The sequence below is a fragment of the Toxotes jaculatrix genome, chromosome 6, assembly GCF_017976425.1.
Source record: "Toxotes jaculatrix isolate fToxJac2 chromosome 6, fToxJac2.pri, whole genome shotgun sequence".
NCBI classification, from domain to species: domain Eukaryota; kingdom Metazoa; phylum Chordata; class Actinopteri; family Toxotidae; genus Toxotes; species Toxotes jaculatrix.
Window position 1 is genome coordinate 15,301,207 of NC_054399.1, and position 21,139 is coordinate 15,322,345.

The 21,139-nt window shown below is 40.0% G+C and overlaps 1 protein-coding gene across 2 annotated transcripts in view; it reads right to left on the reverse strand.

Moving 5' to 3' along the window:
• Positions 1-1,378: 1,378 nt before the first annotated feature.
• kdm4b (lysine (K)-specific demethylase 4B) overlaps positions 1,379-21,139 on the reverse strand; it is a 41,482-nt gene continuing 21,721 nt past the window's right edge. The window contains exons 9-22 of one of the 2 annotated variants that reach the window (XM_041040867.1): positions 16,171-16,367; positions 15,722-15,960; positions 15,178-15,398; positions 14,481-14,601; positions 13,213-13,373; positions 12,747-12,951; positions 10,841-10,917; positions 10,549-10,604; positions 10,142-10,250; positions 6,903-7,091; positions 6,137-6,313; positions 5,515-5,634; positions 4,340-4,432; positions 1,379-3,651 (exon numbers count right to left, since the gene is read on the reverse strand). In XM_041040867.1, coding sequence (XP_040896801.1) covers positions 3,127-3,651; positions 4,340-4,432; positions 5,515-5,634; positions 6,137-6,313; positions 6,903-7,091; positions 10,142-10,250; positions 10,549-10,604; positions 10,841-10,917; positions 12,747-12,951; positions 13,213-13,373; positions 14,481-14,601; positions 15,178-15,398; positions 15,722-15,960; positions 16,171-16,367 — 2,490 coding nt within the window. In that variant the 3' untranslated portion in view covers positions 1,379-3,126. Of the gene's footprint in view, positions 3,652-4,339; positions 4,433-5,514; positions 5,635-6,136; positions 6,314-6,902; positions 7,092-10,141; positions 10,251-10,548; positions 10,605-10,840; positions 10,918-12,746; positions 12,952-13,212; positions 13,374-14,480; positions 14,602-15,162; positions 15,399-15,721; positions 15,961-16,170; positions 16,368-21,139 lie in introns of both variants that reach the window. The other variant, XM_041040866.1, reaches the window with a different exon arrangement.

A 21,139-nucleotide genomic window follows, 5' to 3' on the forward strand; every position in this document is an offset into this window, starting at 1 on the left:
AAAGTAAATGTCATGCTGACACTGGTACTATTTTCTTTTAAGATGTAAAATTATGGATCCCCCACAGGCGCTCTGATGGCTCTGCTAAACCAGAAGGTTGGATTTAAGAGAAGATTAAAAGGTTTAAAATGGTAATGTTTGATGCAAGGATTCAGATGGGCTGGAGTTGAGTAGGAAGTTGAAATAGTTATGTTTAGGTTTGTAATAGAGGTGATTAGGTAAGAGTTTGAATGGTCAAAGTAAAGTTGAGAATATTCAGGGGACTTCATAAGGATTTCAAGTATTTAGACTTCAGTGTCAGAAAGACTGAAACTTAAGTCAAAGTTCAGTCACACAAAATGAGCACTTGACACTTGAGTCAAAATAAGATTTTCAAAAATTTGCAAAATAATTCAGCTGTTTTGTCCACAGATTTGTGTCATTATAGACCAACAATCTTGTTCAAAAACCAAGAACTTCCAAAAGCTATACAAAGGCATCTGGACTTACTTGAGGTTCTTGAAAACGTTTCACCTCTCATCCGAAAAGGCTTCTTCAGTTCTAATTGACTGCTGGGGAATCCAGGTATTTATGTTCTCGTGGGATCGCATGCGAGTCGTTGCTCCACCCTGCCATCATGTGAGTTGGTTGGGTCACTCAGTATGTTGCTGGGTTTGAAGTATGCAGGGATGTGGTGTTTGTTGAAAATCCTCTTTTGGAACAGACAGATGAATAGAACACCAGAACAAAACTATATAGGAAGAAACAGAAAAGAGGCGTTAAAGAAATAGTTCCACACTTTGGGGAATAAGCTCAGTTGCTTTTTTTTTTTTTTTTTTTGCTCAGTTAATTGAAACGATTGATACCAGTCTCCCCTCGTTCTGGTAAACATAATATTAACTTGATGACAGCTTAGCATTAAGACTGAATGCAGAATAGGAGCTTGGCTCTTTGCAAAGGTTAGAATTATTTCAACCTCACAATCACAAGGCTGCAGGAAGTCACTGTGCCTGGCCACCCACCACCACCCCCAAACCCACAACCACAAACTGCAGTTTTCACACTTCGATCTTTGTGCTGACTAAACAAAAAAGAAACATCATGTTGATTGGTTAGCTTGCAGGAGGCTCATTTTTACCACTGTACACAGCCAAAAATATTTTGCTACGTCATACCAAGTTCATTCTTTAAAATATTTACCTTGTGTTAAGGCTGCAAAGTAGTTTTATGGCAAAATTGGATTTACAGGATTGTTAAATCAATGTGAACCACACCTTGCTATAACATCTCATAATCAGAGACTTTCTCATTATCTTTCCATAGTCAGACCAAGGATTCTGACCCAAAAACTATGCTCTGAATCTGGGCTACTGAAGACACAAAACACAGAAGGGCTGGCAACTAGCAACCCACTTTAATCCCTATGAAATAAGATTTCTTGATGGATGTCATTTGGATACAGGAACACATCTGTGTTCCAACATTTCATTTGTGATGACAGGGAGAAAAAAGGAAACGGTATATGCGAAACATTTACAAATTTGATTCACAATACACAAGGCCTGCGGTATGTACAAGGTGACAGTGTTGGGAAGTTCAGTCCATCAGTAGTTTAATATCGCTGTAGCACCTCTGTAGCACAAATTGGCCGTATCCAGAGAAAAAAAAAAAAGAAAAACATGTAGTTGTCGGTACAAACTGAGTAATATGCCTGCAAAAATCTGTCAAAAATAAAGGTATTAATATTTTTAGATCGGCCTAGTTTGTGAATTCATTTCAGAAAATGAACATAGAAAGGGATACAGTAATAGAAAAAACAGACAACATTAACAATATACAATATTGATTATTACATAGAATTTTAAACTAATAATGGTACAAAATATTTCCATATTTTAGGGTTCCTACATAATGTCCTTTTCCAAATATCAGACATTTTCCATACTTTCATTCTTTAAATTGATTTCTTAGTTTTGGATAGTTCATGTGCTAATAGGAGATAATGTGACAGTAAAAAAAAAAAAAAAAAAAAAAAAAGATATCACTCAGTATAGCAGATAAACTGTTAACGGGAGGAAATATGACAATATAAGCAACAGATATTCATGTGCCAACTATGACTGAGGACAATTGTGAGGCAACTTTCCAGGTTGCTGACTACTTCATTAACTGTGTCAAGATTTGCATGTTAAAACACAATTTATTTTCCACATGTAGGAACCCTGAGAGTTTTGGGTGTGAAAAGTGGAGCCGCCAAATGACCATTTCAATGACGTCAATACATTTACTACGGTGACACATCTTCACAAAAATGTAATGCATCCTGCAGACAAATCTACTAGTGTTTGCATTCAACATGATTCTTCTATTACAAATAATTCTTTCAATATTTGACTAAGACATTTAAATACTGAGTTCCCCCTACAATACTTTTTTTTTTTTAAACCCCCTTTCCCCATTTACCTCTTGCAATCCGGCAATAAAACACCTTTCTGAAAATATCCTGTAGATGGACAGTGTGACATTTTCATTCCACCAAACAGTTTTGAAGCCACAAGTGGCTGGGTTGAAAAATAGATATTTTGTTGCTGGTTACTTGATTTAAAAAAAAAAAAAAAAAAAAAAAGTTGAAGTCCACTGACACCTCACTGCTGAGAGGCTGTCAGAGTAATTAGCTTCCTGTAGAAAGAAAACGGGAGTGTGCTGTTACTGAATTAATGCAACGAGGTATGGAGTTGATACCACCCAGAGACGTATTCATATCAAGATGAAGGAGAAAAGCACAGCAGCTGACCAAAAACAAAAAAGCAAAAAGACAAAAAAAAACCCCAAAACAAATAATAATAATAATAATAATAATAATAATAACAATAACGTTAAAAATAAAAAGCCTTGTCCTCTTTAGCTGCTGCTTCAGAGCAGGCTAAAGCACCACTGCAAATACATTAACTCAAAAATAGAAAAGTAACATGCATTAAGAGTGCTTGTGTGTCTCTTCCTGCTCCTGCCCTGAGCTGAGCTCTCAGAGCCGGCTTGGAATATGTTTTTGTCCATCAATACAGCACTCAGTAGAATCCACCTACATTAGCTTACTTCCTATTGGCTCAGCCTCAATTGACCAAGAAATAACACATGGGGAGTTGTTTCTTAATACAGGGGCCCAGGGCCATCGTCCTGAGGGAAATGTGAATGGAGGAGGGTCTCCATGTAGGAAACGTAGCCGCTGCTCGGCGTGTAGCTTTCGGACATGTGCAGGGTCGGTGGGGGAGGGGACGGGACAGACAGGAGGGGGTCAGAGTTCAATGTCGACTGAAAAGGTGTCGTCTGTGGAGTCAGCGTGGGGTCCGAGGCCAGGGATGACTCCGTTAGAGCGTCGGTGAGGGTGACGCTTGTGTCCATTGGGGTCTCAGCATCCGCCTGAAAACCATTGGTCGGGGCGGAGGCATCCTGTGGGGTCATGCTGGGGTGGGACAGAGGTTGTGAGGTTGGCGGTATAGAAATACTGTCATGTTTTGCTGCTGGTTCTTCTACCGTGGCTGTAGTTAGGGGGCAAGTGGGCGGATTGGTTGTTTCCATGGGCGTCTCGGGGGGCGAGCTGGAGGGCAGGCGGCGCCGTTTAGCTGCTTGAGCTTCATCTGCTGGGGGGACCTCCTCCTGGGGAACAGGTATGGCCTGAAAACAGACAGGTAGACACTAAGAGAGGACTCAAATTGCTTCCCATTTATTATTTAGAGCTCTACATTTACTGTCCACCATTTTATTTGAGTGTCTGAATTACGAGCATGTAAATTCATCATCTATATAAACTCCACACCACTTTCTGTAAACAACCTGAGGACGCAATGAGCTTCATTTTATAAATACAAAACTTATTATTGTGTGTCTCTACAGCTTTCAGTAATGATGCACAATGATGATAATTAAGTGTCCCCAATCCACTGAGTGTCCATTGTACAGGGAGTAGTGAATGACTGCGTTTACATGCGCACAAGTATCCTGTCTTTAATCACATTTGGAATATGGCGACCCCAGATTTAGCACTTAAACATAGTCTAAGAAATTTGTTATGAAGTGTCTTCAAAATTAAGTGGAATTCTTACAGTCAGCCCAGCCTCCACAAATATTGATGGAAAACTGATTCATGGCCCTGAATCTTTAGATGTTAAAGCAGAATGAAAGTTTCAAAAATACATCAACACTCTTTTTCTTACCAGATATTTATTCAAACTAACAAACTACATTTGTCGGCCCACACACTTCATCCTTCGTGGCCTGCAAAGCATTGGTTTTTTCCTTGAATAAAAAGTTCTTTTAGCTGCAGCTACTTCACTGTCCTTCAGAATTTCAGTGAAATACTCACAAGTCTGGCTCGGACCCTCTTGGGCAGTTCTTGGTCCAGATGATGGATCTCTGAGTGTTTTAGCATCAGCTGACTCTGGTCTTGAAACTCAACCTGCATAGATGTAATAAAACTCTGGTTTAATCAACCAACATTTCCAACTGTTCTGTCTCCTGTGAACAGAGAGCACAGTTGCCCATACAAGGGGAAGAGGGAAATCATGATTTTCAAATACACTCAACCTGAGGCTCTATCAAGAGGCGACTACATTATTAGAATATCAAAAGAGGACACATCAGGGGGTAAAGAAGAAAAGAGTATCAGGGTGGGGAGTAAAAAGACAAACTTGTACTCAGAAAGTCGCAGGTTGGATCTCAGCCATAACAAATAGTTCATCAACCACGTGTTCTGTCAAACCGTCCTTGACCGCAGAATTGAACCCCAAAGCTGCTCACTGACTGGATAAGACCATCAGCTAAGCATTTTAAATACAAATGTAGATTTTAAAAAATCTTTAGCAAACAAACACGATGTCAGGGTTGTGGCCTTGACACAGCCATTATTTTTTACTCGTTGTACACAGGGATGTGAAAAGAGCAGAACAGAAAGACATGACACCGATTTACTTTCTGAAAAGAAAACAGACACAAGAAACGCCATCTGAGGAAACAAGCCTGAGACACTAAAACGTGTCTGTAAATGTTTCCCCCTCTATAATGAATGCAAAACAAGAACCTGGAAGACTGGTTCAATATTTTAAACCTAATATTTCAGGCATTTAATCAGTGTTACAGAGACTGAATCAGCCAGACAAGGTTAATGCCTTGTTCACCAAGTGATCTCTGCACTGTGGTGCAATCTCCACAATCCGCATCGTAACAAAATCTAAGATTTTTTGTGCACCACACCTTAGTGAGACTGTATTTAGAAATGCATACAGTGTGATTTGACTTCTTATTATTGCTAAAAGGTCCTGTGTGAACTGTTTTCTGTTCCATTTTCTTATATAAATGTACCTATTGACTGTGCACTTCACAGAGATCTCTCCAGTCTGTTCTCCAGAGACAAGAGGCTTCCCAGCCACACACCTGTTTCTCTAACCTCTAGTTGACTGCGGAGTTTTAATCACAGACATTATAGCAGGTTTGACTGTAAGTGAGTGAGGCTAATTTCCAGTAGTTGCGTTTTCCCCTCACCTGGTAGTACTTGTGAGTGTGCTGTTTGACGAAGGAAGCGTTGAGGACCTGACCCTCGGGCGTGCTGACCACGATCAACTCCCCTACTTCAGGAGGGCCGCTACGCAGGCAGTCATGACTCTGAAGGAGGAATGGCAAGGAAGAGAAAGTGAATGCATGTGGGATGGACGACAGAAAAAAAATATTTTAGAGGTCTGCTTGTGTCATTTTAGAAATAATACAACAAGTAATTGACCTGAGGCAGCTAAAAGGTAGATTCAGGATACAGAAGAAAGAACTCTGACTAATAAAGGCTATTTTGGCAGGATTTTCATACAGTCCCTCTACTTTCCACTTCTACGTAATTCAAACAACTGACTGGATATTTTTACAATAGATTACTTGATCTAGTTCTTGCATATTATTTCTCATAAGTGAACAGTGAATTGTGAATTAAAAAGTTATTTGAATTTACATTTAGTCATTTCATCTTCATTTGCTAGAGATGCTCAAGCTACAAAGCATATACCAGTTGCTAGGATATTCCTCTGGTTTAAAAAAAAAAAAAAATACACCATTTGCTGAAATTGTTTCTATAAACTGAACACAGGTATGTGTGTAACTGCACTGTGAGAGCACTCACTAGTATGTTTTCTGGGTGCAGATTGTCACAGTATGAGCCGTCGTCAAAGTTGACCTCGTAGAACGTCTGTGTTGCCATGCCGATGATGGTACAGTGGTAGTACCAGCCATCACTGTTACGACCAATCACTCTCTGGCCCAGATTTGGTCCCTGGGGGCCTTTGGGTGCTGTCCGCGGCTGGGGGGAGAAAACCCCAGATGGAGGTTAAGACAGATTTTTAATCAGAAAATCAAACCTCACTACAGGTCAGTGATATAGAGGAATATAAATAATATATAAGAGGAAGGAAGGAGGAGGGAAGAGTTGATTTGTTCAGAAAAACATTTCAACAGATGCCTAGTGTCAGGATTGGGAGGAGCTTCACCATTTGTGACTCAATTGTTATGCTTCTGCTGCTTCGAAAAAAACCTCTGCTGTTCAGACATGAGTAATTTCCTAACATAATAAAAAGAAACTGAAGTTTTCTTCATTTGGTTTCAATGGTTTCAATGAAACCAAAAACAGCCATTTTTCCTTCCGCCATGTCGTATCCACTTTAAAAACAATCACTTTCTTACAATGTGACAACAGGTCATAAAAAAAAAGACAGCAGCAAAAAAAAAAAAGTATTCAGATTCTGACATTTTTTAAAAGGAATTTTAGGTAAGAATTCATAATTTTCTCGATTCTTTTCACATCTGAAATACTCAATAATTAACTTTAGTGGGTTTCATTTGATAAAAACACACACTTCATGTGCTAACTATTTCTCCTGATCTGCACTTACCTTCGGAGTGGCCCTTTTATGCTTGTGGCAGGTGACAGACACCACATAGGGCCAGTCGGCAGGTGTCATGACTACTCCGGCAATTTGGGCGCAGGTGACATGAAAGGAGGTGGCACAGTTCTCATATGAGCACTGGATGCAGGCGCCACGGTTCTGTTTGACATTCTTTCCATGGCAGAACACACACTTCTGCAATGAGAACAAAACATAAAGACTTTCGGTTGGTGATTCAGGTTCGAGACAAATCCTCCCATGATCTAATTAGCTTATTTTTACTTGCTGCATTCTCTTTCAAAGATCACAAGAATTTTATTACAGTCCTTCGGTTCAGAATCTCACGCTTGCATATAACGGTTACTTATAATGTCAGGGAACCTGGAACTTTGTTTTCCCACCATGTTGTTCAGTGTAAATTGCTATGTAAAAGATTGTCAGCTAAATACTCAAAAATGTAAATCTGGAATTTCTAACAGGAACAACACAGAGATATAATAGGAGTTGGGTAAACAGCTGTTTTCATGACTACAGATACTACACATTTGTCAGTGAAACTGCTGTAGCCAAAACCCTGTCACTGTCAAAGTTCCCACCCTGCTACTCCAAGCAAGTGAAAGCCAGCACTGCAATTTAGCAACCCAAAATATTTCAAAAATATTTTTACTCAGGTCTTTCGCACCTTCAAGATGGCACAGAACTGCCGAGTATCACATGAATCAAACATGATGGAGGAATCAGCAGCGTAACCACTTTCTCGTGTCTCAATCTTTGATTCTGTTTTGGTACTCAGGTTTCTAATCATTAAAAAATGAATGTTTTCAGTTTTGCACAGAACAGGCTTCTGCAGTTATTAGTGTCAGTGGTGTGGTGAGATTCTCTTCGCAACCCACTTTCTTACAGAGCAACTTTGTATTTGTGAACAGCAGCCCAAACGGTAACCGAGACATTCAAAACATTTTTTTCATCTTTCTTTTTTTCTTGCACTCTTTTTGGTGCCTTGCATCAACCTCTATACAAGCATGCAGGGAATTAGCCATTTTCCCTTGAGGCAATTTCCTTTTGAAATCCCTTCATTCCAACCCCACATCCTGACTGTGAAATTGCCACAAGCCAAATCTTTGCCATTGTCCATGAACCAGGTCTACTTTCCACCGAGGTACTTTGACACATACCACCTTACACATACAACCTCACAACCTTCCTTTCACTTCAAATCCGTCAACCCTCCTTCTCTTCTGCTTTTTGTCTTTACACCTTACTCCCCATCTCGCATTTGTCCCCTGATTGAGTTAAAACAGAGAGAACAAGGGAGAGAGCAAGATGAAAAGCCAGGCTGTGAGAAGGAAAGTGAGTAACAGAATCTAAGAGAATCTGGCCTGTCAAACTGAGTTATATTATCAATGCAGCAGGGCAACCTCAGGTGTGTTTCAGAAACATCATCCTCCTTCAAAATCCTAATGAAAGCATTTATTTTTTTTGAGAAATCAACTGTCAAGAAGTGGAATTATATACATTCCACTCATGTCATCATGCTACAATCTAACAGACTCAGCCCATTATCCCAACAGCTTTGACAAGTGTCTCATTTTATGTGACTGGTATCATTCTGTGTACTTGGTTTATTGTGATTATCTATCATCACACACAGCCTACGTCTTCCCAATCCCTCCCTTTTCCTCTCTCATCTTCCATCCACATCCTTCTCCTTCTGACAAATCACAGAGTGAGCAGCTGTAGTGCAGCGCATTGCCGATCAATAAAAAATAAAAATTCTTTATTAAAGTGCCAATACTTCATTTTTGTACTGGTGCAGGAAAAAAAAACGTACAACAGCTCTCAACAGAGCTCTAGTGTGTGATATTTCACCGGCTGCTATGGCTTATAGTTTTCACCGGCTGGAATAGTTTTCCACTGCTGAAATCAGTGCAGTCATGAGACCAGAGCAGCATGGAAGAAATTTTGTAGCACCAATAAACACTACTTGTATGTCCACTTGTTTGTTTATACCTCATTCTCCCTTGCCGTTTTTATATTTACAATTAATTTCCAATTCAAAAAGTATTATTGTGAAAGAAATCAACCACAACCTGCCTGATTTTCAACTTTTTATGCATTTTTAGCCTCTATTTCTGTTTGACTTTAGTCGTGGCCTCTGTTAGAATAAAAAAAAAACACTGTGAGCTAATGAACACTACATCTGCCTTCTCATATACACTGCTAACTCCAAAATTAGAACAGCAGTTCATATAACAACTGATAATTGTTTTGTGTCTTGTGTGTAACAGGAGAATGGACTTGGAATAGAAGGTAGAACTCAACAGTTTTCATTTGGATCTGCGTAGTATTACTGAGCCAGAGAAATTCTGAAATAACTAAGACAAAAACGCAGCTTGTGTGAAATCTGTCCCTGAAAACCATACGTTCATAGATGGGAAGAAAAAAAAACATGAGATAGCTGAACATGGCACAATATAAAGTGGTTACAAGGGTGTGTGCTCACATTTGAGCAGCTCAGTCATTGGAATCATTAGACTGCAGAGTTTCTTCTCATGGCCTTTTAAGAAGAGATGGAGGAAACCTGCTTTGACAGCACTCAGATGTAAATGTCACCCAGCTTGTCTTTGATTATTCAGAGGGAAGGGAAAGGAGATTTGTAGATTTGTGATATTGCACCAGCAAGCACTGTTGTTTCCTGTGAAGTGGGATAGAGTGAACGGAGGGGAGCAGAGACTGGGAAGGCGGGATGGAGAGAGGAACAGGAAGGGAGGGGACGAGTTGTGTTCAAAGACGCGGCAGCAATGGGGAAATTGCCTCCTGCCCACGGGATTGATGCAGTTCATTTGGCGCAGTGAGAAATGACAGCTGATTATTCAGCCATTCCCTTCAGCACATCTGTTTTACCCTGTGTCTTCCAAAACTCGCAAAAATATGATCTATCCATCCACCAGGGAAGGAGGGTGGATAACGGAGAGTGACAGATACAGAGGCAGTGAGTAGGAAAGACAGGAATTCACTTAAAGGTAGATGAAGGACATTAAGGATGAAGAGAGGATTCCATAAAAGTGAAGAAAGCGAGACGAAAGAAATGAATGTCTACAACAAGCAATGAGCTGCCATTTTGTGTATAAAAGTAGAGACTTTTAGCCTTAAAGCTGTTTTTAAATGTGAACCTGCCTGTCTGGCATCACCCTGTACCATGAGAGAGATGAATAAATCTTTTCTTTGTCTCTGACTCAACTCACCAGATTCTTGCGTGTTTCTGGAACAGCAGTGACGTCGACTGGCTCCCTTTCAATGGCGTTGACAAAGCGAGCTTCAGCCACAGCGATGCCACAGATGACATGAACCCACCTGGTGACACAGAGAGAGGCCATAAAAACCTCAGGCTTGTAAAAATCAGAAAAAAAATTGAAATCAGTTTTGCTGATACTGTGCCTAAATGGGTGTCTAAAAAAAAACAACAAAAAAAAAAAAACCTTAGATGGTATCAGAAAAATCCAGACAATGAAAAGCCAATATATTTGAAACACTGTGTTTTCTGAAAGACATTTTAATAAACCCTTTGGAATCTTGTTGTTATTGAAATTACAGCTAATTTTACAAGTTTCTGCACGTTTTACACATCAAAACAGAAGCATGTGCTACCAACCGATTATCTGTAGTAGTCTTCAAAGCTCCTCCCCGCAAATTGCAGAGACAACACTCCTGAAAAAAAGAATGCAAATGAGGACTAGGTTTAGACAATGCAGGAAATGCAGGACAAAGTGACACCGATTAATCTTTTTTTTTTTTTTTTTTTTAACTATACATGAAGAAATGGAGACTACAGAAGTACATAAAGCCCCCAAGAGGAGTTTGAGACTCTATTCTAATACTTGAAATACCTGGAGAAGATCACACCATTTTTCTAGATTTTTACACGAGGTAGCGCTGCCACTCACCACTGTCCAGGCTCCTGCTGCACACCTGGAGCACATCCAGGAATCGCTGACAGAGTCTGGCTTTACACCGTAACAACCTGTAAGAGAGGAGAGATTAATGACTCCACGTTTGGTTCCCAACCCATTTTTCATTTAGTGTTTCCAAAGCACCATTTAGATGCACAAGTGCCTTAATGTCCAGTATGGATGGTCTCCACAGCAACTTAAACCCAATATTTATTAAATATTTCCTGATTTTTAAAATTACTTTGTTTTTACGTGTCCTTTTCTGCAAAGCACTTGACGCCAAACCTGCTTGTTTACCAGTTTGTTCCCACTTTATGTTTAGCCTGCCCAATCTTCTGTTCACTATCTCCAATTTAAGCCTCTGGACCAAAAGACTGGCACGTTTATATAACACCTAGGCAGGTCTGAATGATTTTTAGTTGGATGTCCACTCCAAAACAATGAAGAACACAAGGATGGGGAGCAGAGCTGGTGTTTTTGACAGGAGTTCTTTCTGCTTCATGTCCTCTTATCAATAGCAGCGCTGCTTCCCCCAGCTGAGCCTAGCTCATCCCTGGATGACTAATGAACTGGCCTTTTTGAAGGTGCACTTCAGCTTTAGGGATAATAAGAACCCAGGAGGGTTGGTGTGAGCGGGCGGTTTTCTGACTGTGCCTGTGTGCACATGCCCTTACTGTAATTTATGTGGTTGCATGTGCAGTCTGACACAAAACACTGATGCATGCAGACATTTGAAAAAGTAGATACTTTATTATAAAACATTTTTTTACATGTCACTAAATGAGCAGATATTTTTTAGCTGCACCAGGATTTTTTTTTTTTTTGGGGTCTAGATAACTGATGTTGACATTTAGCGATGAGAAGTAGAGCGAGTAGAGACACACAGATCCCTGAGCTAACTCACTCAAACATAATGTTAACAAGCTGCCTGTCCTTTCACGCTTTGCTTTGACAGAGGCTATATGCCCTTAAAAGTTAACTTGCTTTTTGAAAAACGTTTAAGTGTGCAAAGTGTGTAAATAAGAGCTGGGGGAAGTTCATGTTGCACTGTCTTCAGAGAGGTCTTTGTGTTACTTGAGTAGCCTCTTAGCTAGTTTAACCTGAGTCAAGGAGAGTTAAACCAGGAAGCCTCACTGAGTGTGGCAACAGGGGAATTGAGCTGACAGTTTGTTGCACTGTTGTAGTGGAGCTTCATCTTCTGTGCTTCCTATTTTTCCAGCACAATTCTCAGGGGTCCAGGGATAAAAAAAAAAAAAAGTGAATAGAGAAGAGCAGTGGAATACACAGTGGAGCCTGTCTGTAAAGCTTGTCAGTCCATGTATGGGCTTGTAGCTGGCTGAGACCGAGATTGCGCGTATTGTAAATCAAAAGCTGCAGTGTGCTCACAGCTCCTAGTGTTGCAGTACTTAACAGAATCAAAAGAAACTTTTCTGCAACAACTTTTCTTGCTTTTTTACATTTACACAATTTTAAATCCACCAAATGTCGACAAAAACAGCCTGTATGCTCTTTTCAGCCGTTAAGGTGTTTGCGTGTGATGCTAACTATACTGTAAAACCTGTGTTAACTGTATGTTTGCAGCTGCAGTGATCCCCTTGTCATTTTACATTTGTAAAACTTATCTGTCACATAAATACAATACATAGAAAAGAACAGACCACCTTCTGACAACCTTAAAAACCTAAGCCATCTATACCTCAGTGGCAACAATCATTTCCTGGTGCTGTTTCAGTGTAAAAGCTGTAATCAGATTCCCTTTGCTAGAAAGCTTCATGTGAGTGTTGACATCTCATTAACTGCATACAAATAATGCGTTGTTGTCAGATTTATGTTTACTGCTCATCTAAAAATGAATTTAAAAAAAGATTAACTAGTACATTAAGCATGTGTTGTAACTTACTGGCATGGACTTGCATGTGGCAAGATGAACAGCGAAGCAGTAGACTGGTTCCATCCTCTCCAATGTGATAGTTGGTAGGTGGAGGCTCAGTGTTTTCTGCCCCAACGCTGAAGCACATCTCTGGGACCAGAGGACGAGTCTTACTGCCATGACGGGGAAGGGAGGTATGCGGGGTGTCATTCGCAATGGGGATATCTTTGTGTGGCTGGAGAGGTCAGAGGGAAGACGACAATTGTGGTTATACGTTGCCTTTTCATAGGTTGGGATGAATGGAAAGAAGGTCCAGTTAAAAAATCATTCCTTTCTTTGTCAATCTTTAGTTCCGATCGTCAACTACTGAATGGCAAACATACTACCAGCAACCTGATGAGATGCTACAACTACTGATTTTGGAACTGCTAATACTATCACAACCATTACTACTTCACAGACACATATGTGCTTCTGTGGCAGTGTGTGGCTGTACCTTTGTGTAGGGACAGAACAGTGAACAGATAGCACAGTGTGGTTGGAGTGCTGCCACTGCAGCATTGAAGGCCTTCTCTGCCAGGAAGTTGGGTGAGTGATTCTGCCACAGGTGCTCCTGTTTCTTCATGTCGCTGTCCAGAGGCATGGGGGAGGACAGCTCTGCAGGTAAAAAAAAAGAAAATACATTAGAGTGCTGCTGCAAAAGAAGGCCATCGTTTCAGGTAATTGAAACACACTGAAGAGATGTTGGATCAGTCATGATTTTCCCAGAAATGTATGTGAAGCATATCTGGAAAAGCACAAGGATCTTTTTTTTTTTTTAAAACGAGAGCCCTTGCCAAGTAACAAAAATAACAGATTCTGTTCCAGAAAACAAAAACACCACTCCTAAATTATTGGCTGACGAACACAAATAGCAGTAGGTCAGGAATCAATTTAGCAGCAAAGCCCCTTAAGCTACTGATCCAGACAGTTTGTTAGACTTGGACGCAAGAAAGGACAATCTTTTCACAAGATTCCCATTTAACTCTCTCTTTTCTCCCACCACCGGCCCTATCGTCCTTCTTGCCCCCCATCCACTCTTCTGAAGGACAGGCCCTGAGTCCCATGCTGCCGACTTAAAGTGACTTTGAAAGCAGGTAATTGGAAGTCATGATCCCCAGATCAATAAGTGTCAGTCAGAAAATGGAAAAGAAAAAAAGTCAGACAGGAGGGGAGGAAAAAGAAGCCAAGCAATCTTGATTTCAGTGTCCCTACGGGGAGCTTTAGTCCTGTTTGTTTTTCTTTCTCAAGATCGATAATCAAAACAAAAATGGTGTCTTTCATATTAAGTACCGTGACAATGAGGATGAGGATGAATAATTAGGGGGACAGAGAAAAGAAAAGAGAGAGGGAATGGTGATGGATAGATAGATTGATGTGAGGGTTCAGCTGTTATATGGTTTCTTGCAAATCATGTTTTGATAATTGATAAATTTTTGTGATTCTATACCTGTTTAATTTCAGTTATTTAACAGTTATAATTCACTCTTCCAACCATTTTTCTATTTATGTCAAAGGAAAGCTTTTTTGCACCACAAGACAGCTTATTCTCAGCTGACAGGTTTATGAAATTCTTGTGGATGGTTTGGCAGCTCATTAAAGAAGGCTGATTCCCCTTTAACCATATGAAACATTTCCATACAAATGTGACCAAGTTTAAAATAAGAGTATATTTACCATTAAATGTACTTATTAAATAAATGTGACAGACACAGAGCCACATACCTTTGTCACTGGTCGGGTCTTGCTTGACGATGGACAGGGGGGAGCGCATAGGTGGTTTGCTGAGGGGGTGACGCCGACTCTTTTTCACTTCTGTTGGCATCTTCATCTTGGAGTAGCATGCCTGATACAACATAAGTTTGTTTCATGATCGCGTCATATTTTTCTTTTAAATTATATTGTTTCAATGCGTTTTCAACCTTGAAATATGAAGAAGCAAATATATAAAATTGTTTCAATGTTACAAATAGAAATTTGTCAAAAAGTTGACAATTTTGTAAATCATTGTATTGCTGTGGGCAAGTATGCCAAATGAATAAAAACATACAACTGGAAAAATGTGTGTTTAGTACAGCTAAGTTTTCGAACATTTTCTACATGTAGGCTAGTTTGTGTAATACATTGACATAGTGGTGAATTTTTGCAATGTTAAATTAACCAGCATTACCTGCAAATTTCCCCAAGGGACCTCCCAAAGGGATCAATAAAGTATATTCTAACTGTAGCAGAAATGGCATGGTTCAAATCCATTTTCAGCCAGCTACGTATATATGAAGTAAAATTCAAACAATAAAAGTATACTGCCCTGAAGCTTTTTACAAATACAAGGACACATTTTCTGACACTTAGTCAATGACTCTAAGTCAAAAGATCTGTCCTGAAAGTCAACAGATTTCATTCTCACCTGGGTGGCACTCACATCCAGCTTGTTGTCTTCTGGGATGTCACTCTGCCTCTTTGCCTCTGGATGACTGACCATGGCGTTCTTTGAATTCCTGATGCCAGATGTAGCAAATTGCTCAAATGCTTCTTCAAATCCAGTGATAGCGTTGTGGATATTTGACATCTTCTTTGGCTTTTTCTGCTTCTTTTTCTCACCGTCTTCTGTCAAGTTCTGCGGTTTGGCCTCAAGTTCTTGTGCTGGCAAAGAGAAGAAGAGAAAAAAACTTCAGTGGAAGGTGAGAAGGTCATACACTGGGTGAGTGACACTGATTATGGGGGACTAGGGAATGGGGACTGTGCTAAGCGAGTGAGAATAATAAACTTCAAATTTGGACAATTCTATCTTAATTTTTAGTATTTTTTTTAATCAAAACAGTTATTCAGATTTAAATTCAAAAGATAGCATCTGTGTTGGTTTTAATTAATCTAGTACCATGCTGTAGTACACTTTGACCTACACCCTTAATCTTTTGTTCCACGACCTCACACAAACAAACTACAATCTAACTGCTTGTCCTCACCCTCTGTAGCTGAAGTCCCAGCTGCTTTAGCAGCAGCTTCCTGCTCCTCACGCTCCATGGCCTCCAGGGTCATCATGGCCTCTCTGGCTAGACGATCCTCCCTCTCCTGCCTCCGCTGGGCCTCACGCTCCTCCACCTGACGCTGATACTCAGCAGCATTCAGCTCAATGCCTTCCTCTGCCAGCACCTTCACTTCTTCCAGCTTTAGACGACGGAACTGCTTCATCTTCTGCATGGCCCTGGGGTAGTGCAGACAATTTTGGAATAAGCACATATCCAAAATAGAGAGTAGATACTATGATATGGATATATGGTCACGCACAGAGACAATACGCATATTTTTACACTCAAACATCTGATGCATTTATTTGGAAATGTTTATTACTACCTTTGTACCATGTGTATCAAAAGCGCTATACTGAGACAATGTATGTTGTTTGACGTCTCACCTTCGCAGGAGGTTTTCTCGGAAGGTGGCACGATGCTGCCTCCAGCGCTCTAGTTCAGGGCTGCTGAGCTCAGTGGCTTTAAGATGGTCTAACACCATGCTGTCTTTTCCCTGCTTCCACAGCTCGTAGCGATCGGGCTGCAGGCAGCGCACAAACACATCCATAGAGATCTTCACCATGTCCTTACGACAGGTACACTGAAGGATCAAATACATAAAGAGGAGATTACTTTATGTTAGAGAGGGTAATAGCTACAGGTAAGACAGGAACAAACTCTTACTGTCCACAGCAAACAAACAAACAAAAAGCTTGTTAAACAGCACCTTGGAACCAGTGTCACACCAAACCACGTTCAGGTTTTTCAGAGCACAATTCTCCACAATGGTAGAATAATGGTGGCTGTCTACATATAGAGTAGGTATGTAACAACACTTCACAGATTTCTGACTGAAAACTCTGCAGTAAGTGATCAAAAGAGGAGATAACCTTCTGCGGCAAACAGATGAAGAAATCACAAAAATCACACTTTACAGAGAGATGTTTCTTTAATTTAATTTTTAAGTATTTATATGTAGAATTTGGTATAATTAATATATCATTACATTTGTCTGTATGAGAACGGTGTTCTACACTCAGCCAAGAACATGCCTCTATTCCCCCTAATAAAGAGGTTTCACTCTGTGCCGTGAATGAAGAAAACGCTGTGAATATTCTCCGATTCTGCTTTTGGAAAATTATGCGTGCAAATCCCATTAATTATAATACACCTGCTATAACTTGATTTGCCCTAATTAGATCTTCAATATGGAGGGAAAGGCATTAATTGGGCTACATACATGCAGCGTGTATAGGACTGACAACTGTGCTTACTAATGAGACTTAGCCTTGAATGGCATTGTACAAAATTCTGCAGAACTGAATGAAAAGAGCAGTGTATGAACAGGTGAATGGAGTCAGGTTTGTTAGCTAAACTGAGGTGGCACAACACCTGTGAGCATAAAGACAGTTAGTGCATACCAGAGATGGCAACCATTTTAGCGTTTAAGTAATTTTGACACAACGTATCATTGAAACAACAACATGCACTTAGTTCACAGTGCTGCATCAAGGTCTCTCTTACAGCTAAAAGCTGAGGTCCTCTGAGAGAAAAAGAAAATGGGCTTAAAAGTTTGGATAAAACATCACTCTATCTCTGTGAGCTGCTGAGACCCAACTGGAAAAAAATAACACGCACATCAGACAGGAAGCGAGTGTACAGTGGAGTGGCCAATAATTGGTTGTCCCATGGGGGTTGTTGTATATACAGCATCAAGCAAAATTACTCTACGATATGGTAGAAAGTATAATGTGGCAGGTAATAAGGCTTAGTAATTGTGGTACGGTGCAGATAGTTCAGATGTAAATGAGACTGACAGCTGCATGTGGTGACCACTCAGACTTCAAAATGTCTCCATAAACCTTCATAATGACACGATTGGAGAATGAATCATTCTGCTGACTGTAGAAGGAGGAGCAGTATGGTGACAGAGCTGTTAAATGAAACCACAGCGCTGTATATAAGTGAGGTTAAAATGGCAGGTACAGCAAAAAGAAGTTTGGGAATGAAGGAAACAAAAGGAGGGAGATAAAACAAAGATGGGGGACGAGAGAAAGAGATGAAAATATTTTCTTTTGTGCCTTGCTTGCTGGATTACATTCTGGCCCTATTATTTCCCGAGCTGTACCGAGAGTCTTATGTTCAATTACTGGAAACACAGCAGCTCTCTTTCCCCAGCAAAACAATATCCAGCAGCCTACATCTCATCTAGACAGCACTTGACAGACGGAAACATTAAAATACGCTGTCGGGTGGAGGGTACTGGAGCGGGAAGTGGGAGGGCAGACGAGGGCAAGTGAGTTTAGGTACAGCTGATTGTTACCATCATGAAACCTTTAGTGGAAACAGTATCATGTCAGAAAACTACAAACGTGAAAGAACAGAAGATAAGTATTCTTTTTACACTGACTGTATGTGGCAAAATTGGCTGTTTTCCTTTGTAAATGTATATAAAGGCTCATTTTAGTTTTATGAAACTATTAAGAGGTTATGGAGATTGTTGTCGTCCTCAAGGGCCAGGACAAGTTACACTTTATTATCATATAAAAGCTTAATAAAAGGAGGGAAACACATTTGGAGATGCACAAGATCTAGAAAAACAAAAACTCACCCTGAGGCAGGCAGTCAATGAGCCCGGGAGTATACTTTGTTTCCTAATGAAGCTAAACTGTAGCAGCCTTAGAAAACTAAGAGCCTGGGGACTCTCTATGGAATCAGTGGACTAGTTGTGCCAAGTATTAATGACAGAAAAGGGCTTAAGTCTGACCTGCCTGACCTGACCCACAGCCACTTTTAAATTTTGATTATCCAAAATTCTTTATGCTTTTTTTATGCTTGCTTTGATGGCACTGTTGCAGAGGACATAAATAACCAGGTAGATGAGCCAAAGAATAAGGAATGATAGAAGATGTAATTAACAATTGTTAAGATGAAAAATGCAGAATATACTACACAGCAGGACTCCATATCATCAAACTGCATAAGCTATTTAAACTTACTGTGAAATGAGACAAAAACCTATTTGAAGCCTTGTTTGCTTGTGTGTCTCTCCCACAAATGTTTGCAAGGTTGCTCATTGAGATGCATGCTGTAGAAAAATGCTGACCAAATTTAAATAATGACTAAATTGCTCTCATTTTTCTAACCCTCCCACTTATTTCTTTCCCTTCTTTATATCCGAGTATACACCCCAATCAGTAACAGCTGCTTAATGTGAGGAAAGAAAGGGGAAAATGTAAAGAAAAAAAAAACAGCAAGCAATGTAAAAATGGTAATAAGTAAGTGGTGTATATCTTTCACATCTGTAGGCCTGACGATGCGCATAACAAACAGTGTAAACAGTACTGTACTGCTGCATCTGTCAAGTTTATTTTTATGCTGCACCAAGTTTTCAGTTGTAAATGTCAGCGATAAAACAGTACCCACTAATCTCTCTGTGCTGCCAGAATTCTCTAGTCTCCCTTCCTCCCAAAACTTTCCTTCTTTACAATATGGCTGCCCTTTACTGGCAGTGAATAGTTGCCGGGTGGACTGGGTATTACAGAGCCTCTATCGTGAGACCGGAGGGATCTGATGAGTCCATCCTTCAGAGGAACTCATTAGTTACCTACATAAAATGTAAACTGGAAGTGCAGCTTCCACAGTGGGCAGTTATAATTAAGAGAAATAAGAGGCAAATGTCATGAAAACGTGATAGTTTTTTGAGCTGAACACTGCTTATATGTCCCGGATAACTGAACCTCCTTTCTCTTATGTTGCATCAACATCAAGACACAGTGATATCTCTGTGCTTGATAAGTTACTGTGCTACCTTAATAAAGGCTAAATATGGTGTAATTGTGATTGTGGTTGAAATCACAGGTTTCTAATGTGCTAATGAATGCCTAGTTAAGCTGTCTGCTGAATGTGCGTGATACATTCATTGTAACGCTCGAAGATGACTACACTGACTGTCCTTGTAAACTCACTGGACAAACGATGGGAATTATTTTCTACAGCTAGGTTTATGTGGCAAATAATCTGTCTCTGGTCTTGGTTCATTATAAAAACCTAGTTTTTTTTTTTTTTCTATAGACACAGTTTGTTCTGGGCTCAGTGTTTTCTACAAGACCAATGATCCTCTCTTACCAGTATCTTACCCTAATGACATAAAGCCTACAACATAACTACGAGAAAGCATCTTGTTTACTGGTTATCATAGACATAGGTTGTACATGAAGTCTAATAAAAATTCAGTATGCCCATTCACAGGCAGCACGTCTGGGCTTTGCCAAAACAAGACAAGTCCTCAAATAAATATAAAAGAGATGGAATGAGTCATTTGTAATTCACTTTCAAGATGAAAAAGTGATGTGATTTAGTCTGGGAACTGGGAGGATGATTTCTGCTCCTCTCCCAGACAGAAAAAAAAATCACCCTGAAAACCTCGGGGAACATCAGCAAAGTGTGACTGAGTACCAAATGAACAGAGAAAGGCTTTCATTGAGAATACTACAGACCCAGGACACAAAAACTGTTAACATTCAGCAACATAATGGTTAGGCAGACAACTATTTTCAGAAATAATCTGCAAGATCCTTTCTGCCATCTTCAGTGCTTCAGTGGGCTCATAGCTGAGCTGTTTTCTATCAAACATGCCAAAAAATTCCATGTATAGTATGTATGCCTTTTTTTTCATGATTTTTGTAGCAAGTTATTTTCTCTCTCTCTGTCATGAGCTGGCAGCCCCCAAACAGTGACAAATTCGATACCAACCCCCATTGTTCAATGTCCCTTTTGGTGCCGACAGAATAGGGCTTGGTAGGGGGAGGACAGGAGGGGAAGGAGAGAGAGTCAAACGGGTTAGCAGATGACAAAGAAAGGGAGATTTAAGAGAAAGTGAATGAGAGACTTCATTGCTGCCGAACAAGTGAAGTGCAATATTTTAAGACCCAAAATATGCAATACAAGTTCAGTACTTGACTTTGTGCTCACTGTGCTGTATTTAAAAACCTGACTTTCACGACAACAGGTGGTCTAATTTATGGTTTTAGGACATGCAGACATCTGGAAATAACTACCAAAAGAGGCAGGTAATTCCAGTCAACATTTTGATTGTTTCTACAAATGCTTTGCCTAGATGTGTCTCTAGTCACTGTTCACTCTTTAAAACTAGAACCATGGCAAAAAAAAAAAGCCACTTAATCTAGCTATTAAGCTGCTGAGCTGGCAAATGTTGCCTCCCCCAGCCAATGAACACATATAGGAAGGCCACAGTGAGCCAAAATCCAGATAACTTAGATCATTTCAGTTCTGTTTTTCGGGACAATTTTTACTCTAGAATTTTTTTTACCTTTGTTAATAACAAAACACTCCAAATAAAGAATAAACATC